Source organism: Lynx rufus, unplaced genomic scaffold (genome assembly GCF_022079265.1).
Source record: "Lynx rufus isolate CCGP_SWC_20201006 ecotype Redwood Valley unplaced genomic scaffold, mLynRuf1.p SCAF_54, whole genome shotgun sequence".
In the NCBI taxonomy this organism is placed as follows: domain Eukaryota; kingdom Metazoa; phylum Chordata; class Mammalia; order Carnivora; family Felidae; genus Lynx; species Lynx rufus.
In genome coordinates, this window is record NW_025814872.1 from 50575 (window position 1) to 68478 (window position 17904).

General features: G+C 47.3%; 1 protein-coding gene across 1 annotated transcript; it reads left to right on the forward strand.

Annotated features, from left to right (window-relative positions):
• Positions 1-1697: 1697 nt before the first annotated feature.
• CACNG7 (calcium voltage-gated channel auxiliary subunit gamma 7) lies at positions 1698-17615 on the forward strand. The gene is made up of 5 exons (XM_047100908.1): positions 1698-1893; positions 2211-2297; positions 2685-2825; positions 16902-17047; positions 17358-17615. The coding sequence occupies exons 1-5, from the start codon at positions 1698-1700 to the stop codon at positions 17613-17615; spliced, it is 828 nt and encodes a 275-aa protein (XP_046956864.1).
• Positions 17616-17904: the final 289 nt, after the last annotated feature.

Consider the following 17904-nt stretch of genomic DNA (forward strand, 5'->3'; position numbering starts at 1 on the left):
CTTGGCTGCATTGAATGGGGGTGGGGGGGGTGGGCAGAGAGAGAGGGAGACACAGAATCCGAAGCAGGCTCCAGGCTCTGAGCCATCAGCCCAGAGCCCGACGCGGGGCTCGAACTCCCGGACCGCGAGATCGTGACCTGGCTGAAGTCGGACGCTTAACTGACTGAGCCACCCAGGCGTCCCTTCACCTTCCTAGTTTAAAAAGATGGTGGGGATCCCGGGTATTCAGGGACGTAGAGATCCCTGGATGAAATAGGAAGGGAATCCCAAGTTGAGTCCCCCCAAATCATGGGATTGTGTGGTGCAGGGGAAAGTTCTTGGCTGGGGGATGGGGGACAAGAGTGGGAAGTATGGGATTATGAGCTCCCTAGCTCGAAACTCCAGCTCCCCGACTGGAATTTGGAAGGCCACGGCTATGAACTGGAGATCTCTCGTGTTTTGAGGCTCCAGCATTAGAGGGATCAGAATTTCAGGTTGGATGTGTAATTGGAAGTGCTAACATTGGAGGTTAGAATCTGGAATCTCTGGTAGGGAATTTGGGGACCTTGTGATGGCACATGAAGGGGGAATCATGGACTTCCTGATTTGGGGGTTTAGGGTTCAGAGCACTGATCCCTAGTTGAAAGATGGTCTAGGGTACTCTGGCTAGGGTGCTGAACTGAGGGAGTGGGCGGGTCCCAGCTCATGGTTTTGACATTCTGGAATCTCTAGCCAAAATCCAGGCTCCAGGTCTCTGAGTCCCAGTGTTCTGGGATCCAGCAGCTTGAGAAGGAGCCCCAGCATCCCAGGTGAACCTGCCTGGATCTGGGATGGGGGGGATTAGGGTTCTGGAATCTTACATCTGAGTCATGGGCCACGATCTCAGACTGAGGTATCAGACTGAGTTATCAAATTGAGGTCAAGGCACAGGAGCAGAGTCAGAAGGTCATGGGGTCAAGGTCCTGGTGTCAGAATTGGGTATTAAATGTCAAGAGAAGAGTCCAAGTGTTTTAACTTGGGCAGGAGCCTCTGCTCAAGGTCTTGGTTAGTGGGTCCTCGGTTAGTGGGACACTTACTTAGGGTTCTTCTTGTTAGTGACCCACTTGGGGGATTTCTGGTAACTATTTAGAAACAGACTCCAAGAGAAAAGGGTTAAGGTACCACGAGTCAGGATTGGGGAGATATGCCTGGTTCTTGTGTTGAAATGCCTGGTCAGTGTAAGTTTGAGTCATGGGACCAGGCTCAAGGTTAAGGATTCTGGTGGGGGGGCTTGGGAAAGGGCCTAAGTTTAGGGTTGGAGGGCCTGGTTCTGGCATTGAGAACATGGGACTTGAGTTTCTAGTCAGAGTCATGAGATTTGGGACCCAGGTCCAGACACATGGTTGGAGCTAAGGTCCAATCTCTGGATCTGGGCTGAAGGGTTACAGTTGAAAATCTTATTCTGGGGCTGGCGATCTGGTGTGGGGCCTCTCATCAGGATCCAGAACACAGGTGTCAGGTGTGGGAAGGCCAGGCCTGGGGTTGAAGGTCAACAGTTGATGTCACTGGTTCCCATCCAGAAATGGGGTCATGGGTTAGGGCACAGAGGTCAGAGCCTGGGTCCGGTGTCCAGGTGTTTGCGTGGGGTTGGGGAATCTAGTTAGCCCCACCAGGGCTCTCCAGGACAACAGCTTTCTGTCTCTCACTCAGGCCCCGCAGGGCGCCCCCCGCCGCTGACGATGAGTCATTGCAGCAGCCGCGCCCTGACCCTGCTGAGCAGCGTGTTCGGTGCGTGTGGCCTGCTGCTCGTGGGCATCGCGGTCAGCACTGATTACTGGCTGTACATGGAGGAGGGAACGGTGCTGCCACAGAACCAGACCACGGAGGTCAAGATGGCCCTGCACGCAGGCCTCTGGCGAGTCTGCTTCTTTGCAGGTACGGACCTCACCTGCCGTCCATTCAACTGCCCCTGCCTTGCCTGGGACCCAAGAGCCCTTACCTGTACTTCTATCCCTTGGGTTCCAGAAGTCCAGACTGGTCCTGTTTTTCTCCTGGAGACCCGACCTCTAGCCCTTGATGTCCTGGATCTGAGAGCCCCATGCTCACACAATTCCAGGGTCCCTAATCCCTGGAGAGTCCATCAGTCCTTGTCTCCTGGACAGTTCCAGTGTTGAATGGGCAGAATAAAAACCCTGTCTCTCCGGAACTCAGGAGCCTCTCGTCCAGCTTTACCTTCTTGTCTTCCCCCCCAGGCCGGGAGAAGGGTCGCTGTGTGGCCTCGGAGTATTTCCTTGAACCGGAGATCAACTTGGTGACGGAAAACACGGAGAATATTCTGAGTGAGGGGAAGCGGGGGCGGGGGGCAGGCAAAGGGGGGCAGGATCACAGGGAGAGTCCTGGGAGAAAGGGCAGCACCAGGGAAAGGGTGGGGTGGAAGGGAAGGAGTGGAAGCTTGAAAGAAGGCAGAGGCTGGATGAAGAGAACCGGCCAGGTTGATGGGGCGGGGCCTGAGCATTGGGTGGAGTCAACAGGAATGGGGTGGGGCCAAACCAAAAGGGGTGGGGCTTGGGCTAAGGAATGGGGCCAGCAGTGGAGGTATGGGAAAGGGGAGGAGCCACAAAGGGGGTGGGGATGGTGGGAGTGGAGAGTTAGGGGGAATGGGAAGGTGTCACCCCCCCCCCAGAGTCTCCCCTCACCCCCTGTCTCTCCCTTTACCCCTCTCTCAGAGACGGTGCGCACAGCCACCCCCTTCCCCATGGTCAGTCTCTTCCTAGTGTTCACGGCCTTCGTCATCAGTAACATCGGCCACATCCGCCCACAGAGGACCATTCTGGCCTTCGTTTCTGGTATCTTCTTCATCCTCTCGGGTGAGCCCAAGGAAAGGACTTAGGGGCTGGGGGACTGTTGCTGGTTCCAGGAACCTGTGGTCTCTCTTCCACTAAGAAAGGCGCTTCCTTGCTGTGTGATCTGGAGGGGTTGCAGAACCTCTCTGAGCCCCACTTTCCTTCTCTGTGAAATGGAAATCACAGCACCCATTTCACAGCTTGTTGGGAGGACCAAATCATAGCGAATGTTTATGGGGTGCTAATTAGGTATGGGGCTCTGTTCTGATGCTCTCCACAACCCTGCGAGGTAAATGCTATCAACAGCCCCATTTTACAGATGCAGAAACAAATGCTCAGAGAGATGAAGTCATTTGCTCGGGCCCATACAACCAGTGACACAGAGCTGGGACTCAGCCTCACACCCTTCGCCTCCAGAGGCTGTGTTTTTTAACCACTCCTGATATTTTAGCAGTTAACATATCATAAGGCTCTTTATTTTCTGTGCAACATCGTATTCGAAAATTTTTCATATAGAAAAGTGGAAAGGATTTTGGAATGAACACCCATGGGCGGACCCACCACTTAGAGTCAACTGTTACCCTATTACTAGACTTGCTTTGCCCCGTATCTGTCCATCTCTCTATATTTCTATCCATCCATCAATCCACCTTTATTTCTTTATGCAGTTCAAAGAAAAGTGTCCATAAATTTCACCCCAAAGTATTTCACCATGCACGTCATTAGCTACATTTCAATATTTGTTTGTTTCTTCTTTTGAGACCTGAGGATCTTTTGCACGAGTGATCTCACACCTTTTCCATAACATCTTTGCCAGGGAGTGTTATTATTAGCACTCACTTGATAAAATGGGGGCACTGAGGCCCACAGTTGTGCAGGGAGTTGCCCAAGACGCATAAACTGGTGCTGGGGGACCGAGTGTCCTGAGCTCCCCTGCAGAGTTCTGTCTTAGGTGTTACCCTCCTCCAATGTCAGCACTGCATGGTCCATTTCAGTCCATCTCAGCTCAGTTCAGCCCAGGTCAACTCAGCCCTAACACATTTAACTCATCAATCTGGTCCAACTAACCCCACTGCATTTTGACTCAGTTCTTCAACTTGGCTCAAATTCATTCAACATAATTTAGTGACGCTCCATTCGGGTCCTTCTAATTCAGTTGATATTTTATGAACAAAGCCTGCATACGTCTCATTTCCATTCTGTCCCCTGGGGCCTGCACTTGGATCCCTCTTTAGTGTTGGCTCCACAGACAGTGGAAGATGGATGTTTGGGTACCCCCAATCTCCTCTCTGCTCCTCAGCCAGCTTTCTCCAGGCCAAACCTCCCCCCTGCCTCCAACCTAACCTGAAGAGACGTTTTCCAGAGAAACCAGGGTGCAACCTGCCTGTAAACTTGAATCGCAGCATGTAGAGCCAGACACTGAGCTAAAATAAGGCACATAGAATATCACCATCCCAGAGCGTCAGAGTCGAAAGGGCTCATCGTTTTTCATACGGAAAAATAGTGTCCTAGAGAGAGAGAGGAAGTGGGGCGAGGGTAGTCGCTTTTACTCAATCTACCCAAAACACTAGAAGGAAAATCCCATTGTTTGCTGTTCACAGAAGGGGTAGCATAGCGCAGTGACAGAGTAGTCGGTTAGCATAGAGGGTGTTCTCCCAAAACCCAGGCTCGTGCTCCTGTGGTGCCCCAGGACCTGACTTCCCAAAATCAGGCTGAGGATCGATGGTGCTGTCATGGCTGGAGGTCAGGCCTCTGATGTAACAACAGAGCAATTTGGGGAGATTGAAGCCTGCTTTCTAAAGTCCTTCCTTGAGTTCATTTCACAAAATATGGCCTCTGGTCACGTGCTTTCAAGGTTTTGGGGTGTAGGGACTGACAGTTCATACTGCTGTGAACCTAGAAAACCCTGCATTCAAATTCTTCCCCTTAACCTCATGGGCTACAGTATGGAATTGCTGAGAGGAAATATCTTTTTTTTTTAATGTTTTTATTTTTATTTTTGAAGGAGAAGGAGACAGAGTGTGAGCAGGGGAGGGGCAGAGAGAGTGGGAGACACAGAATCCAAAGCAGGCTCCAGGTTCTGAGCTGTCAGCACAGAGCCCGACATGGGGGGCTCAAACTCACAAGCTGTGAGATCATGACCTGAGCTGAAGTCAGACATTTAACTGACTGAGCCACCCAGGCACCCCTTACAAAAATTTTTTAAGTTGATTTATTTTGAGAGAGACAGAGAGAGCGCACGCACGTGGGGGAAGGGCAGAGAGAAAGAATCCCAAGCAGGCTCCACACTGTCAGCCCATGGGGCTCGAACTCATGAAACCATGAGATCATGACCTGAGCTAAAACCAAGAGTCAGACGCTTAACCGACTGAGCCACCCAGGTGTCTGGAGAAGACAAATCTTAGGGGATAGCAAACCCATGTAGGGCCAAATGGTACCTATTTCAGGCTTTGTGAGCCATAGGGTTGTAGTGTCACAACAACCAGAGGTGCAGCGGTGGGCATGGCTGTGTCCCAGCGATACTATTTATAGATCTTGACATTTGAGTTCCATGTAATTTTCACGAGCCATGAAATATTCTTCTTGTTTTGTTTTGTTTTGTTTTTCTCACCATTTAACAATGGAGAAACCATGCTTAGCTCACAAACCATACAAAGACAAGTGCTGGAGCAAACGGTAGTTTGCTGAGCCCTGGTCCAGATCATAGATGTGAAGGGCAACCATACATATACATATACATGGTACTAATCACAGCAACAGCCAAAATTATAAGCACTTCATGGAGCGCCATGGTTTGGGGAAGTCTTAAGTGCTTTATGCAGGTTATTTCATTTTCTTTACCTTGTAAGGCAGATGCCACTGTGATTCTCATTCTCCAGGTGAGGAAACAGAAGCACTCACAAGTGACCTTGCTCCATAGTGGAAGCAGGATCCCCCACCCAAGCTTTCACTATGGCACTACATTGCCCCAACACAATGAAAAATCACACACAAAAAAATGGGGCACCTGGTTGGCTCAGTCAGTAGAGCATGGGACTCTTGATCTTGGGGTGAGTTTGAGCCCCATGTTGGATGTAGAGATTACTCAAAAAATAAGAAAATAAAAAATAAAAAGCTTTTTAAAAAATCATAAAAATTAAAGAGATTTAAAAGTAGAGGAAAGGATGGAAACAGTACCAGCGTCTTAGATCCTAGAACAGAATAATCTAGTCTATCTGCCTCATGTTCCCAGTGAGGAAACCAAGACTTGGAGAGAGAGACAGGAGTTAGTTGCCCAAGGGCTGGTAAATGGTGGTTTTGGCATTCAATTCTGGATAAAGTGGTGGGAGATTTGGGGCAGGGGAGGGATTGGGTCACACCTGGGTGTTAAGCATCTTTCAGGGAGCATGTTGGGGATGGAATAGTGGGGGGGGAAAGAAAAGAAATTGGCAAACCAGGGAGGAAGCTTATGCAGTGGTTTGGGCAAGAGCAGCTGGGGCCTGAGCTGGGCTAGGGATGGAAAGCTAAAGGCAACAGGATGACTTTGACAGAGAAGTAGATCGACAGAAAAATCAATGGAACCAGATGACTGACTCGATATGGTTGGCGAGAGAAGCAGGGAGGAGGATGGAATGTCATTGATTTTCTTTTTCCAGGTCATAAGAAGCATGCTTCCCATGCAAAGCCCATATTAACCCCTGACCCACAACATGCATCTACTCATTCATTTGCTCATCAAACATTTACCCAGACATCCTACATGCCAGGTCCTGAACAGAGCACTGAAGATGTGGCTGAATCCTAAGTGAGAGCTCACATGCAGTCAGTTACAAAACAGCCCCAATTACCCAGCAAATCAAAACTACACACTTGCTTAAATCCCTTCAATGCTCAGTGGATTCCCATTGCACTTAGAATACATCCAAACTCCCCATGCTAGCCTACAAGGTTTTCCATGATTTGGCTACTGCTCAGATCTCTGACCTCATTTCCTAACCCACTAACACTCTCTTCATTGCTTACAACCTCAGCCACACTGGCCTCCTTCTATTCCTTGAAAATGCTCATCTCAGTCCCATATGAGGACTTTGCACTCATTATCCCTTCATGCTTGGAAGTCTCTTCCTCCTGGTACTCAAAGGGCTTGAACTTTCTCCCTTCAGAGTTTGTCTCCCTGACAACAGTATGTAATATTGCCTCACCCCCACTATACTATGTACCACATTGCAAACTTTATATTTGTTTCATCACACTTATTGCTATTGTCATCTTATTTGCTTCCTGCCTCCTACCAGAATGTACCCTCCAAAATACATGGACACTTACAAACTTTCTCTCATTTGTGTCTGCAAAGCCTAGATGAGTTCCTGGTACAAACTACACATTGAAATATTTGTATGAAGGATGAATGATAAGGACAGCTTAAGGCATTCTGGGAAAGGGGAAGATGTATTAACTTGGTACTGTAGGGTGGTGGAGGGTGGTGGTGGAGTGACCTGGGAGGGCTTCCAAGAGGAGGTGACATCTGAGTAGATGAAGCTGAAAGGGCGAGGGGGAATTTTTCAAGTGAAGAAAGAATAGTGCCTTGTACGCTGGTGGAATTCACAGCAGGTGTTAATGCCCTAGAAAGCATCTAAGGCAGAGGTAGACTCATGTGCAGCTCTCCATGGTCCTGAAACCGTATTGTTCTAAGGCCGGGTTGTTTCTATTCAGCTTGGAATGTAGGTGATTCTTGCCTAGGGTGATATTCTGAAACAGATGTGGGGCGAGGTGGGGGGGGGGGATGTAATGGGAGTTGGATCACAGAGAAAGGAAGTGGGGAGGGAAGGAGGGAGAAAGAGAAGAAAGGAGAAAAAAGGGGGAAAGATTATTTTTGGAGAACTAGAGCCACTACAAAATATCCAGGAAGTAGAAAGAATGATGAGAATAACTTTTGCTATTGTTTTTACATGATTTTTAATTACTAAAAACAAAAAAAAGCAAAAAAAAGCCACAAAAATTCTCTCTCTTTGGAAATATTTGTTTATTTGTTTCCTTATCAACCTTTGCTCCTGACTTGCCTTATGCAGAATGTCTGTTGTTTAGAACTGTAATCTAAAACGGAATCAAGGTGGTTAGCAGGAGTCAGATCATAGAATCTGGGATGTCAGGCTGAGGAATGAAAAACTTCTGTGCACAACAGGGAGCAAAGGAAGAATTTTGACAAGAGAAGGCTAGAGTTTGTATGGGTTTTAGAAAGAACCAGTACCTAAAGCAGGGAGATAGGGATTTGAGGGCAATGGTAGAAGCATTGACAATAAACCTTAACTGGGCCAGAGGATTTGTGGTTACAAGAAGGTTTTTGTTTGTTTGTTTGTTGTTTTGAGAGAGAGAGAGAGAGAGAGAGAGAGAGCAGGGGAAAGGGGCAGAGGGAGAGAGAGAGAATCTCAAGCAGGTTCCACACTAAGCGCACAGCCAAACACAGGGCTCTATCCCATGACCCCGGGGCTATGACCTGAGCTGAAATCAAGAATACGGGGCACCTGGGTGGCTCAGTCGGTCAAGCATCCGACTTCAGCTCAGGCCATGATCTCACGTTTGTGAGTTCGGACCCCACATTGGGCTCTGTCCTGACAGCTCAGAGCCTGGAGCCAGCTTTGGATTCTGTGTCTCCCTCTCTCTCTGCCCCTCCACTGCTCTCTCTCTCTTTTAAAAATAAATAAATGTAAAAAAAAAAGAATTGGATGCTCAACCAACTGAGACACCCAGTTACCCCACAAGAAGGGGTTTTGATTTATGAGAGATTCAGGAAGTAAAATGGACATTACTTGATGACTGAGAATCTTTGGTGGATGAGAGAGAGAGAGACAGACAGACAGACAGACAGAGAAATCAGGATGACTCCCCTGGTACCTGACTAGGGTACTAGGGACATGGGTACTTGAGTGAGTGTGGATTGTAGGATTCCTTTGCTATTTCTTGTCTTTAAGCCTGGTCATCTTTCTGGATCTATCTCGGATGCTTTTCCACCACACTTTGTGGGCCCACTCTTCTTGAATACCAAAATTATGGAATTCTAGAAATTGAAAGTGCTATGGATGTTCAAAGCAAGGAAAAGTTAATTCCTAGAGGAAATGGAGAAATGGGGGGATTTAGCATGCATTCAAAAAAAGAAAGCAACTAATGAGCTTTGCTAGAAGCTCGAGTTGCTTGGCAAGTATACTCATCCATTCAACTGGTATTTATTATTGTGCTACATGATAGCGATGCAAACAGGAACAAGGTAGTCTAGTTCCAAGTATCCCAGTGGGGGAGATGTATGGTGGAAACAATTACAGATACAAATTACATGTTAGGTAGTAATCAGAATGACAAAAAAATAGGACAGGGGAAGGAGAGTAATGGGGGGCATTATCTCAATCACTCCGATCTTTTTTAGATGTTATTTTTTTTGAGAGAGAGAGAATGAGCGGGGGAGGTGCAGGCAGAGAGGGAGACATAGAATTGGAAGCAGGCTCCAGGCTCTGAGCTATCAGAATGGAGCCCAATGGGGGGCTTGAACCCACCAGCCATGAGATCATGACCTGAGCTGAAGTTGGACGCTTAACCAACTGAGCCACCTAGGCACCTCACTCCAATTTTTTTTAAGTTTATGCATTTATTTTGAGAGGGCAGGGGCAGAGAGAGAAGGAGAGGGAGAATCCCAAGCAGGCTCCCCACTGTCAGCCCAGAGCCTGATGTGGGGCTCAATCCCACAACCGTCAGATCATGACCTAAGCCAAAATTAAGAGTCCAATGCTTAACTTACTGAGCCACCCAGTTGCCCCAATCAGTCCAATTTTTTAATGAAAACTTTGAAATCAATAGAAGAGTGCAATGAGCGTTGTATACCTTCCTCCACCCGAATCCTGCACTTTTCTGATGTTTTGCCATATTCTTTCTCTTTTTTTCCACCCTCCTCTTTTTCTCCCCTCTCCCCTTGCTTTTCTGGGACGTTACCATTTAAAATTAAGTTATGGACATCACAATAGTTCATCTCTAAACACTGTAGGATGCATCTCTTAAGAGGAAGGGCATTCTACTACACCACCATTATCATACCAAGAAATCTTCCAGTAATGCCATAATATAATTTATTCCATTCGCAGACTGTCCCATTGTTTCAAGAATGCCTTTTATAGCTCCCCTCCCCAAACCAGGATTCAAGCTTGGTTCACACACAGCATTTAGTTCACGTCTCTTTTACTCTAGACTAGTTCCCCCACTATTTTTTTTTTTACAACACTGACTTCTAAAATGTACTTCATTATAAAAATACAGAAAGAATAGTATAAATAAGTGAAATCCCGTGTATCCTTCCCTCAGCTTCAAAAAGTTACCAACATATGGCGAATCTTTTTTTAGTCCCACGGCCGTATCTCCCTTCTGCACTTCGCTACGTTATTTTAAGGCCAGCCTCTGCCATTAAATCGTTTTTACCCACAAATATTTCAGTATATCTCTGAGAAATAAGTACTTTGTCATTTAACATAGCCATCATGCCCAAACAATTAAGAATAGCTGCTTAATATCATTTAATATCTAGTCAGGGTTCTCCTTCCCCACGTGTCTCACAAATAAGTGCCTTTTTACAGTTAGTTTGTCGCAAATCGGGATTCAAATTCCACCTGTGCATTTAGCTGATAGATCTCTGAAGCGTCTTTTAATCTATAATAGTCTCTCTCCTATTTTTCCTTGCCACTTATTTGTTGGTGAAATCTGGTCATTTGTCTTGTAGAATTCCCACCTCCAGGATTTTTCCCGTTGCTCTCTCATGTTGTGTAATATGCTCATTCATCCCTGTGTTTACCTATAAAACTGTTGATCCAATCCAGGTTTATGGGTTTCTGGTGTGTGTGTGTGTGTGTGTGTGTGTGTGTGTGTGTGTGTGTGTTTGGCAAAAAAAATACTTCAAAGATAGGTGGTGCTGTTTATATCCTACCGCATTGCATCCAGAGACACAATGCCTGGTTGTCTGTCTTTGGGGGGTGTTAAGAATGATCACTGGATGCAGTGTTACTGGCTTGACCCATATCACTGGCCTTTGGAAGACTGCTGACCAAGGTGTCAGTTAGTATAGAAGGTCCCCGTCTTAGATCTGTTTGATTGTTTTTCCATGGCGTCGTTTGATTTGTTCCTTGTTGCTTGCTTTCTCTGTAACCTGGGAGTCATGTCTACACTAGAGGCTTTATTAGATCCAGGTTAAAAATGTTTGGCGAGCAGATACAGAGGAGTGCTGCGTGCGTATATCCCATCACTTCGGGTGGTGAATAATGTCAGGTCGTTCCCTGTGAGGGGAACAAAGTTTGAAACTTTGGTAAAGATAATGGTCAATAGGGCTGTTCATTGAAAAGGGAGTTTCCTCTTTCTAATGAATAAGTGATTTCTAGGGTGATACTTTGGTACCTTGGGGAGGAAAAATCCTGTTTTGGAATACCTAGTTTGTTGAGTTTCTTTTTGTTGTTCTGGAAAAAAATTTCAGCCTATGGAAAAATTAGCCAAAAATAATGCAGTGAACTCACATATACCCTTCCAGTGGACCAAATTTTAATGTTTTGCCATGTTCTCTCTCTCTTTCTATCCATATTGTATCTGAGATATATATATATAAACCTAAATATATGTATACACTTGAACATAAGTAGCAAACACCTCACCCCTAAATACTTCAGCAAGTATCTCCTAAAAACAAGTGTATCCATTCCCTTTTCTTTCTTTTTTAATGTTTTTATTTATTTTTGAAAGAGAGAGAGAGAGAGAGACAGATCATGAGCAGGGGAGGGGCAGAGGGAGAGGGAGACACAGAATCCAAAGCAGGTTTTAGGCTCTGATCTGTCAGCTCAGACCCTGACGCGGGGCTCGAACCCACGAACTGTGAGATCATGACCTGAGCTGAATTGGACGCTTAACCGACTGAGCCACCCAGGCGCCCCTCCATTCCCTTTTCTAACCACAGTACAATAATCAAATTCAGGAAGTTTAACATTTATACAATATTATAGCTAAAACAATCCATATTCAAATTTCACCAGTGGTCCCAATGCTGTCTTTTGTAGTCATTTCTGCCCCCTCTCATCCCAATTCAGTTTGCAATCTAGGAGCATACGTTGTATATCCCCATCCTGTCTCTTTCGTTGCCTTTCATCTTTTATATAGTTCCTGTGCCTTTTTAAAGAAGAAATATCTTTCATGTTGACTTTTTTTGAAGAGCTCAGCCAGTTGTCTAGTGGAATGGCCACAGTTTCCTTAGGAGTGGATTCAGGTTACACATTTCCAGCGGGAAGGCCACATAAATGGAGTTGTGGCACGCTCACATCAGGAGGTAATGGTGTCAGTCGACTCCACTATTGGTGATGTTCGTTTTGGTCACTTGCTTGAGATGGTATGTTAAGTTCCTTTATGATAAAGGAAGCTTTTATTTTTATTTATTTATTTATTTATTTATTTATTTATTTATTTTTGAGAGAGAGAGAGAGAGAGAGAGAGAGAGAGAGAGAGAGAGAGAGAGAGATGAGTGAGTGGGAGAGGGGCAGAGAGAGAAGGAGACACAGAATCCAAAGCAGGCTCCAGGCTCTGAGCTGTCCGATGCGGGACACGAATCCACGAACCTCGAGATCATGACCTGAGCCAATCTCACAATCCCTCAGTCATGAGATCATGGTCCATGAGTTCAAGCCCTGCGTGGGGCTCCATGCTGACAGCTCAGAGCCTGGAGCTTGCTTTGGATTCTGTGTCTCCCTCTCTCTCTGACCCTCCCCCCCCAAAAAAAATAAATATTAATTTTTTTAATGTTAATTTATTTTTGAGAGAGAGACAGAGTGCTAGCAGGGGAGGGGCAGAGAGAGAGGGAGACACAGAATCCAAAGCAACTGTCAACACAGAGCCTGACACAGGGCTCAAACCCATAAACTGTGAGATCATGACCTGAGCTGAAGTCAAATGCTCAACTGACTGAGCCACCCAGATGCCCCAAGAACCCTCTTCATTTTTAAAAATATTTATTTATTCTAGAGAGAGAGAGAGAGCACTAATGGGAGAGAAGCAGAGAGAGGGGGGACAGAGGATCCAAAGTGAGCTTGGCACTGACAGCAAAGAGCCCAATGTGGGGCTCGAACTTACAAACCATGAGATCATGACCTGAGCCAAAGTCAGACATGTAACCACCCAGGTGCCCCAGGAACCCTCTTCAGACTAGTCCCTGCATTCTTTTCTGATATGTCCCCATCTTTTTTTTTTTTTTTTGCATATTTCCTTCCTTTATGGCACAATTACACTTTTATTGCCTCTCTCCCAGGCTTCAAATTAACTACTTCTTCTGGAAGCCCTAGCTTCTTATTTAGTGACGGATGATATTAGAGACCAAACTCTGGGTGCTTGCTGTGCTCATTGCTGCTGGGGTGTCACTGCTGCTAGGATGCTTCAGGGCACAAAGTGGGGAATCATGTGCTTGTAAAACAGGAGTTTTATACTGACGCCCCAGGGTTCTTCCTTACCTCACCCCATTCTAATCTGTGTCTTCCTTTTTTCCAAATGAAAAATTCCAACTCCCTAAATATCAGTATATTTGAACATTTGCTCAACCCTACCGTGCTTAAGAACTGCTACCTCTAGACCACTGCCCCCCAAATCCACTAAGGTTCAAGATTTCTCTGCAGATCTTTTGTCTTTAGAGTGAAATATATCATGAAAGTACCGTATTCAAAAGTCACTTGGAATAATACTTTTACTCCTTCCTGTGGTTGTGCTACTCGTTTGATATAAACTTAGCTTCATTTATTTTTGTTTGTATTCAATTTTAGGTTTTTCTCAATCCTTGTTGGTTTTATCTTTTGAACATATAAAACATTAGCATTGTTCCAAGGGTCCTGATCATGCAAAAATCAGCAACGCCACTTTTCTCTCATCCCTTCCTTCCTCTTCTCACTTACCTCCTGTAGGTGATCAGCCTCGTTTTTTGTTTTCCTTACCATGTCTCTTTTTGCAAAAATAAACAGATGCACATATGCATTTTATGTACTTTTTTTTTCCTTAGAAGCTAGCATTCTGTATACTCGTATATTCTTCTGTGCATTACTCTTTCTTGTTGTTGTTGTTGTTGTTAAGCTGAGTGACAGTGTCTGGAACTCTCACTGAATGGCACACCAGTTCATAGAGACCATACTCATTCTCATTTCACAGCGGCACAGTCGTCTGCTCTGGGATGTTTTACAATGTATCCCACTCATCCTCTCTGTAAGTTCATCTAGGTCATTTCCATTGTTTTGCAGTTATGAGTAACGTGGTGAATTAACATGTGCATATGTGCTTTCGTATGGTTGGACAGATAGCTTCAGGGTAAATTCTTATGCGTGAGATGGCTGAGTTAAAGGACAGATACATGTGTGGTTTTGTTAGATTTGGCCAGATTCCCCTCCACAGGGCCTGGGCCATTTTACACTCCCACTAGCAACACATAAGAGCTGCCGTTTCCCCAGCTTCACCAAAAGAACATGTTGTGAAGGTTATTAACTTTTGGTGACCTGATGGTTGAGAAACAGTATCTCTTCACAGTTCCCATTTCTTCTATTCTGAGTAAAGGAGCATTTTTTTTTTAATGTTTTTATTTATTTATTTTTTTTTTTAATTTTTTTTTCAACGTTTATTTATTTTTGGGATAGAGAGAGACAGAGCATGAACGGGGGAGGGGCAGAGAGAGAGGGAGACACAGAATCGGAAACAGGCTCCAGGCTCTGAGCCATCAGCCCAGAGCCCAACGCGGGGCTCGAACTCACGGACCGCGAGATCGTGACCTGGCTGAAGTCGGACGCTTAACCGACTGCGCCACCCAGGCGCCCCTGTTTTTATTTATTTTTGAAGGAGAGAGAGACCGAGAGTGAGCAGGGGAGGAGCAGAGAGAGAGGGAGACACAGAATTTGAAGCAGGCTCCAGGCTCTGAGCCATCGGCCCAGAGCCCGACGCGGGGCTCGAACTCCCAAACTGGGAGATCATGACCTGAGCCGAAGTCGGACGCTTAGCTGACTGAGCCACCCAGGCGCCCCTAAAGGAGCATTTTTAAAAATGTTTATTTATTTTGAGAGAGAGAGACAGAGAGAGAGAGCAGGGGAGGGGCAGAGAGAGAGGGAGAAAGAGAATCCCAAGTAGGCTCTGCACAGTCAGCACAGAGCCCGATGCGGGGGTCCATCTCATGAACCCATGAGGTCATGACCTGAGCCAAAACCAAGAGTTGGATGCTTAACCGAATGAGCCACCCAGGTACCCCAAGAGCATTTTTTTTTTTAAACAAGGAGCTCAAAGAAGGGACAAAGGAAGAGAGATGTAAATGAAGTGAAAGAGAGACTTGGAGAAGCCTGGAGGAAGAAAGGCCCTGAGACAGAAATAAGCTGGACAAGTTCAAGGCAGGGTGAGACAGTCACGCGATCTAAGTAGAGGGAGCTCAGAGAAACTGACCAGGGATGAGGCTGGTGACACTCAGATCGTGTACGTGTTGCAATTCAGGGGTCAGGAAAGTTTTCCTGCAAAAGGCCAGATATGAATATCCTCAGCGATACAGGCTGTATTTGCCACTGTGAGTGCGGGCCACACAGGAGCAAAGGGGTGTGGCTGTGCACCAATAAAATTTTATTTATAGTCCCTGACATTAGAAATTCATATACTTTTTTCTTAAGTTCACTTATTTATCTTGAGAGAGAGAGAGAGAGAGCACAAGCTGGGGAGGGGCAGAGAGAGAGAGAGAGAAAGAGAGAGAGAATCCCAAGTGGCCCCCACGCTGTCAGCACAGAGCCCAACTCGGGGCTTAAACTCAAGAACCGCGACATCATGACCTGAACTGACACCGAGAGTCAGAAGCTTAACCGGCTGAGCCCCCCAGGCCGTCCCTGAAATGCATATACTTTTTGAAATGAGGTATTCTAATTCACAAAACACAAAGTTGGTATGATTCAGTGGTTTTCGTATATTTGCAAGGTGGTATAACCATCCCTATCACCCGATCTCACAACATCTTCATTACTCCAGAAAGAAACCTCTTACCCTTTAACAACAGTCGGAATCTCCCCTCCACCCCATTCCTTGGCAGCCGCTAATCTACTCTCTGTGTCTACGGATTTGCCTATTTTCAACATCACATATAAATGGAACCCTACAGCACGCATCTGTCTTCCTTCCCTTGAGCTTATTTTCTAAGTTCATCCACGTGGCCGTATATATCAGTATGCCGGTCCTTTTTTTGGCTGAATAATATTCCTTTATACGGCTATACCACATTTTGTTTATCCACTTAGTTGATAGACATTTGGGTTGTTTCCGCTTTTCGGCTATTAAGAATGCTGCTACAAACATTCATGCAAAGTTTTTGTGTGAACATATGTTTCCTATTCTCTTGGGTGGAGATCCCTAGTGGAGGAATCGCTGGGTCATGTGGTAATTCTATCTTTAACACTTTTAGGAACTGCCAACTGAAATTCGCATACTTTTTACATGCCACAAAATATCATTCTTCTTTTGATTTTTTTCCCAACAATTTAATTCTATGAAAGCCATGCTTAGCTAGAAGGGCCATACAAAAACAGGATGTGGGTGGGGTTTAGCCCATGGCGCATAGTTGCTTGTTGTTGTTATTATTATTCATACAGTCTCAACCCAGGCCTCATCCTTTAGGACTCAGACAAAGACCATTCTTCCAGGAAGCGTTCCTTGGCTTCCCCTGCCCCTGCCTCTGTCCCTGCCCCTCACCTATGTGGGCTGGTGCCTCTTCTGGACCTAGAGAACTCTGTGTTACTACTTCCCTTACTGTGCATATCACCGCGTATGCCACGACTGACCAATGCCCACATCTGCCTTCCCCAATTGCTCTGTGAGCTCCTGGACGGCAGATTAGGGGAGGAGTGAGGAGAGGAAGTTCATTCATCTCTGCGATCCCTGCACCCAGCCAAGGCCCAGCACAAGGGGCTTCAGAACAAAAAAAAAAAAAGGAATTTAGTTCAGGACCCAGCAGGGAAGAGAGGGGAGGGGGCAGGAAGGGGCGGCAGTGATATGGGGGAGGGGCTGGGGCTGGAGCAAGGGATTCACTGCTAACGGCCCAAGGGCCCCCTCTGCTCCCCCCAGGCCTCTCCTTGGTGGTGGGCTTGGTTCTTTACATTTCCAGCATCAATGACGAGGTCATGAACCGGCCCAGCAGCTCTGAGCAGTATTTCCACTATCGCTACGGGTGGTCTTTTGCCTTCGCCGCTTCCTCCTTCCTACTGAAAGAGGTGATGTCTGCGGGCCCCAGACTTGAATGGAGAGGGCTCTGGGGGCCCTCATTCCTGCGTCCAGGAGGAAGAGGAAGCTGGGGGTGTAGACTTTGGATTTAAGAGGGAGGTGGCAGCTGAGGGCCCAACCTCTGGGTCCTGGAGGAGGGGTCTGGGAGCTCCCAATTTCTGGGGTCCTGGGGGAGGAGGGGCTGGGAGGCTGGACTCCTGGGTCTGAGCGAGATGGGGGTGGGGGGTCTGGAGTCTTGGGGTCATCGGGAGCTCGGGGTGGGGGGCCAGCCTCTGGGACTCTGATCATGCGTTGCCACAGGGGGCTGGCGTGATGTCCGTGTACTTGTTCACCAAGCGCTACGCGGAGGAGGAGATGTACCGTCCGCACCCGGCCTTCTACCGCCCGCGACTCAGCGACTGCTCGGACTACTCCGGCCAGTTTCTGCAGCCCGAGGCGTGGCGCCGCGGCCGCAGCCCCTCCGACATCTCCAGCGACGTCTCCATCCAGATGACTCAGAACTACCCTCCAGCCATCAAGTACCCGGACCACCTGCACATCTCCACCTCGCCGTGCTGAGGCCTGCCCCTCGGAGCCCCCCTCTCCTCCTCTCCCTCCTCCTCCTCTTCCTCCTCCTCCTTCTCAGGGGTCTCCAGCCCCACAGCTCCGCACCCTCCCTCCGGGCTTCGGGATGCGCCCCGGAGGACTGCGTGCACGCTACAGCCGCGTCCGCTTCCCGGTGGCCCCGCCCCGCCGCCCTAGCCCCTCCCACTTTCCAAGGGCTCCTCCCCCTATCGGTCCCGTCCACTGGCAGACGGCCCCGCCTCCTCCCCTGGGGCCCGCCCCTTTCCTCGGGCCCCGCCCCGCC